Genomic DNA, 5,444 nt, shown 5'->3' with positions numbered 1-5,444 from the left:
TTCTAGAATGTATATGAACCTAAGAGCATGTCACTCATATTATCTTAGAATTTAGTAAAAATAATTCTAAGTGTGGTCAGACCACGTGCAACATACTATGTAAATTATGTCCTTCACAATAATATTATAACTTTGGTATTGTAATCCTCATTTAACCAAGAAGGAGGCTGAAGTTCAGAAAGGTTAATTAACTTGCTCAAGGTCTGAAGGTATTCAAACCTACACCTTATTTCAAAGCCCATGTCTTTTATACTACACCACTAGGGTTTCTTCAACAAAGTGCTCTCTTCCCCCACACAAGGCTGATTAAAGCTTCCAATTTGGGACCTGTCAGAAGTTTTGGAAGTGCCTAAGGAAATGAGGTCTAACCTAGGCTTTGCCTATTTACCAATGTGAAATCTGGGTCACTTCACTTCTTTTGCCCTCATATTCTTCTGTCAAAAATAGGATTAACAATATGTGTTTCATGCAGGAACAGAAAACCAAACACTGCATGTTGTTACTTATAAGTGGGAGACGAACAATGAGAACACATGGACACAGGAAGGGGAACATCACACTTCAGGGACTGTTGTGGGTTGGGGGGAGGGGGGAGGGATAACATTGGGAGATATACCTAATGCTAGATGACGAGTTGGTGGGTGCAGTGCACCAGCATGGCACATGTATACATATGTAACTTACTGCACATTGGGCACATGTACCATAAAACCTAAAGTATAATTAAAAAAAAAAAAAAAAAATAGGATTAACAATATGTGTTTCATGCAGGAACAGAAAACCAAACACTGCATGTTGTTACTTATAAGTGGGAGACGAACAATGAGAACACATGGACACAGGGAGGGAAACAACACATACTGGGGCCTCTTGGGGGAGGGCTGTAGGCGGGGAGGGCATTAGGAAAAAAAGCTAATGCATGCTGGGCTTAATACCTAGGTGATGGGTTGATAGGTACAGCAAACCACCATGACACACATTTACCTATGTAACAAGCTGGTACATCCTGCACATGTACCCCGGAACTTAACAAATAAAATAAAAATAAAAACAATATGTGCTTCGAAGGATTTCTGAAGGATCAAGTAAAATAAAGTTTGTGAAAATGTAAAGTGCTTTACAAATCTAAAAGATTATTATAATTACTGAGCAATGATCAAGTCAAGCCATTACTGCCTTAATTTATCTTTAATGAGACTTTATTATTATTATTTTTTAATTTCAGTGGATAACGGTGGCTTCATGGCAGAGAATGGCACCACGGTGACAGAATTTGTTCTGATGGGGTTCCAGTTGCAGGCAGAGCTGCAGATAGGTCTCTTCTTTGTGTTTCTGGTCATTTTTCTCATCACCATGGGGGGCAACCTGGGCACGATTGTGCTAATTCAGACGGACCCTCGGCTCCAGACTCCCATGTACTTCTTCCTCAGTCATCTTTCCTTCCTGGACATTTGCTACTCTGCTGTTATTGTTCCTCAGTTGCTTGAGACTTTGGGGACTGATAAGAAGATCATCCCCTATGAGCGCTGTGCCAGCCAATTCTTCTTTTTCACACTCTGTGCTAGCACTGAGTGTTTCCTTTTGGCTGTGATGGCCTATGACCGCTACTTGGCTGTGTGTAACCCCCTCCTCTATGCCATAGCCATGACACCACAGACCCGCCTGGGGCTGGTGGCCGGGGCATATTCTGGTGCCATAGTCAATTCTGTGATCCGCACTGGCTGCACCTTCTCTATCTCCTTCTGTAAGTCCAACCATGTAGACTTCTTTTTCTGTGACCTCCCACCCCTGCTGAAGCTTGCCTGTAGTGAAACCAGGCCACGGGAATGGGTAATCTACCTCTTAGCTTTTCTGGTCATCACAACCAGCATTTCAGTGATTCTTACGTCGTACCTGTTCATCATTCAGTCTATTCTGAAGATTCGTACAGCAGGTGGCAAAGCCAAGACCTTCTCCACCTGTGCTTCTCACATGACTGCAGTGACTGTCTTCTTTGGAACACTCATATTCATATACCTGAAAGGCAACATGGGTGAATCCCTTGAGGAAGACAAGATCATGTCAGTATTTTACACTGTGGTTATCCCCATGCTAAATCCAATGATCTACAGCCTGAGAAACAAAGACATGAAAGAGGCTCTGAAGAAAGTTTTCAACAGGATGAGGGTTTCCCAAGCAGAGTAACTCTTGAGCTCCATCAAGCCAGAAGTTTCTGCAAATTCTGCTCTGGGCTTTTGTCTCGTCCTCTTAACACATGAACCAGATCTCATAATTACAAAGACATATTGAGGCAGAAAAAGTTGGATTTGGATTCCAGTACTTTCTTTATTGGCTCTATGACCTAGAGCCAGAAATGATCCACTTTAGTTTTCTCATCAGTAAAAATTTCTGCTTTGCTATGGGTAAAGGTCAAGAGATCTTAAGCCAGGACCAAGAGAGAGGGAATGCCAAAAGGCTTTGTAAATAATAACATGCTATAAAATATAGATTTATTTTTCTTATCCGTGCTGCGTATTGTGGAGCATTTTCTCAGCTATTTGGATTTTTTTCTATTAAGCTCATTTTTGTGCCTAGCATGATTACAAAACAGTAACTCATTGTTTACATCGTAAGGGGCAGTCACATTTTTGGTTGTGGATCATAGTGTGGATATCAGCCTTGATGAAAGAAAACTTTTCTTAACATTCAGTCATACCCAATTTAGGATTTGTCATGGAAAATAAAAGCAACTAAACAGAAGAAGAAAAAATAAAGAAGGGAAAGGAGGTGTGTTAGCCTGCTTCCCAAGATGGCATAGAGGTCTCAGACACTGTGCAAAAAAGAAGGATGTGATGATTTGCATTAATTATTGGAAACAATTTGATCTTGATGTAGGGCTGAAGTGAGTCCCATATATAACTTTGTAATATTTCTTGATCACCAAAGGTCAGAAGCTCTATTTTATTTCTGAAGCATTGTTCATGGACCATCTGCCTCAATTAACTCAAGTTATTTCCTATTCTCCAGTAATGAAAACCATTATCTACTTTTATCTCACCTAGGACATTTACTCTATTGTCAGAAGACAGATAACAATGAATCTGACTGCCACTTTTTAATGACTTCCTCATCTGCTAGAAATATTACCTGGGAAATATCTCCATGGAGACCTCACAATTTTATTCATCAATTCAGCAAATATATACTATCTACTATGTATCAAATGTTAAGATTAGAATATTTTAAGTATGTATTATATCTACTATGTATCAAATATTACGTTTAGAGTAATAAATAAGATAGATATGGTTCCTTCAGCATGGAGATTAGAACTTGGGACATAGATATTTAACCATTGCAGAGTTAATTAATTAATTATTAATTTTTACAATTTTGCAAAGTGATACAAAAGAAGCAGCACAGGGTGTTATTATGCTGTATAATAGGGTTCCAGCCTAGTTTGGTGTGGTCAGAAAAGGCTTATGAGAGAAATTAACATTTAAGCAGAGGCTTCAAGAATAAGTATGCCATAGTCATGGGTTGTGAAGACTCTTCTAGACAGAAAGAATTGCAAATGCAAAGGCCTGTGAAATGGGATGACTTGAGGAACTGGGATTGGCTGTAGCATGAGGGAGCAGGGCTGAGTGTGAGATGCAACTGGCGAATTCCATAGAAACTGTCACAGAGCCTTGCAGATTTGCTTGGGGACTTGTGGACTTCATTTCAAAAGTAGAGTGTGAAATGATCAGATACGAATTTTTAAAAGATTCCTTTGGCTGCAGTGTGATGAGTGGAAAGGACACTGGTGGTGGTGGAGTTGGAGGGGAATAGAACCACTTTGTCTATGAAACAACAGTTGGTGCATCCCAGTGCAAGGCATTTGATTTCCATGCAATACTGTATGCTTCATTCTAGGACACATGTTATGTTAGAGAAAGCTAGCAGGTGCATGGCTTTGATGGTGGTTTAGGACTGATTCTTGGCAAAGTGGCAAAATTAGGGAAATATGTTTTTGGTGATGCCCACCTTTTCATTGGTCCACTTTTCCTTCCATAAAGTGTGACCCTTCTCAGGTAGACACAGGTATACACTATCTGTCCCTTCATCAAACTGATCATCAACTACTCCTTCTTAAGGGATCAGCATGTTTTCGTTAACCTCCTACCCTATGCCAGACTGTGTTATTGAGTTTAAGAAACCACCCTTTACTGGGCTGCTTCTGTGCTTAAATGCAGGGAAAGCCTTCAAATGTAAACACAAAGAAATGAGTAAAATGCTAGACAGTGGGGATTTGTTATTTTTATAGTGGCAGGAAAAACCTCATACCCCTCCCAATTTCTACTTTGTGAGTGGCAGCCAATTTTGCCTATAAATGAGTGATCTTTGATACATCTGCAGTATTTTATGTTTATACAATTGCCTCATGTATGCACCAAGTGGATAAAAATAAAATGAAGTTTTAGTGTGTTTTAGGCAATTATCTTCTGATTAATGTAAAAAAGCACTGGGGAATGGTGTATGTTGTGTTGCTATTCACATATATTAATAAATGAATAAAAACATTCATAAATTGCCTAATGCGTGTCAGATTCTGTGCTGAGTTTTCACTTATCTCATTTAAAGATTTCATTCTTAAAATAAAAAAGTCTCATTCTTAAAATAGACTCTACACATACTCTCTTAGAAATAGAATTCAGTCAGGAATTCTGGCATTGTTTTCTTTTTTTCCTTCTCACTTCTGAGTGTATTTCTTTCAGGAACTAGGCTTTGGAATTATACATTTTTAGCTATAATACTTTGGCGTCAATTTACCAACAGTGATATTGGAAAGATGAAGAAAGCGGATCCTCAAAGTCTCAACTGACCCATTAAAATCAATTCACCAAGAGGCCAAAGTACTATGTTCTTGATCACTTAGAGCGACACCAAAACTTTAATTATGGATTTGTATTTTTCACATATATTAAGTTGATTGAGTGTAGGTGTAAAACTAAATTAACTAGATTATCAGCATGAGGGCATGGGTCTAGGGTAGAATGATGGAGTGTAAACCATACAACACATAATCTAGGGCCTTTGGCAGAAGTGTGTGTGTATATATATATATATATATATATATATATATATATTTACTTTTTGTGTATGGGAATGCATTCTGTCTGAGGGAGCCACAATACTTCAGATAAGGGCAAAAACAACCACACACAATTTTTCTTTTGTCATGAAGATCAATACAAGATGGATAGAAATACTTACCAGATTTATTTTTTTCCTCCTTGCTCCAATTCTATTTGTCTAAGCTACAGGGAAGAAAAAATGCCATCAAAGCCATGTGCAAATGACCACAAGAAGAGAGCTGCCCAAGCCCCAATGCCACCATCCCCATGGATCTCCCATACCTTTTTGGTGGCTATGGAGCTAAAGGGCAAAAAAGAAATGAAGCATTTTTGGTTTGAAGGTTTTTC

The 5,444-nt window shown here is 38.7% G+C and overlaps 1 protein-coding gene across 1 annotated transcript; it reads left to right on the top strand.

Annotated features, from left to right (window-relative positions):
* The first annotated feature begins 541 nt into the window (after positions 1 to 541).
* Positions 542 to 2,626, top strand: LOC100455313 (olfactory receptor 9I1-like). The gene has a single exon (XM_002821772.4). It carries the CDS (start codon positions 1,153 to 1,155, stop codon positions 2,182 to 2,184), a length of 1,032 nt encoding a protein of 343 aa, XP_002821818.4. The 5' UTR covers positions 542 to 1,152; the 3' UTR covers positions 2,185 to 2,626.
* The last annotated feature ends 2,818 nt before the right edge of the window (positions 2,627 to 5,444 follow it).

This window comes from Pongo abelii, chromosome 9 (genome assembly GCF_028885655.2).
Source record: "Pongo abelii isolate AG06213 chromosome 9, NHGRI_mPonAbe1-v2.0_pri, whole genome shotgun sequence".
NCBI lineage: Eukaryota > Metazoa > Chordata > Mammalia > Primates > Hominidae > Pongo > Pongo abelii.
This window is presented reverse-complemented; position numbering and strand designations above follow the sequence as displayed.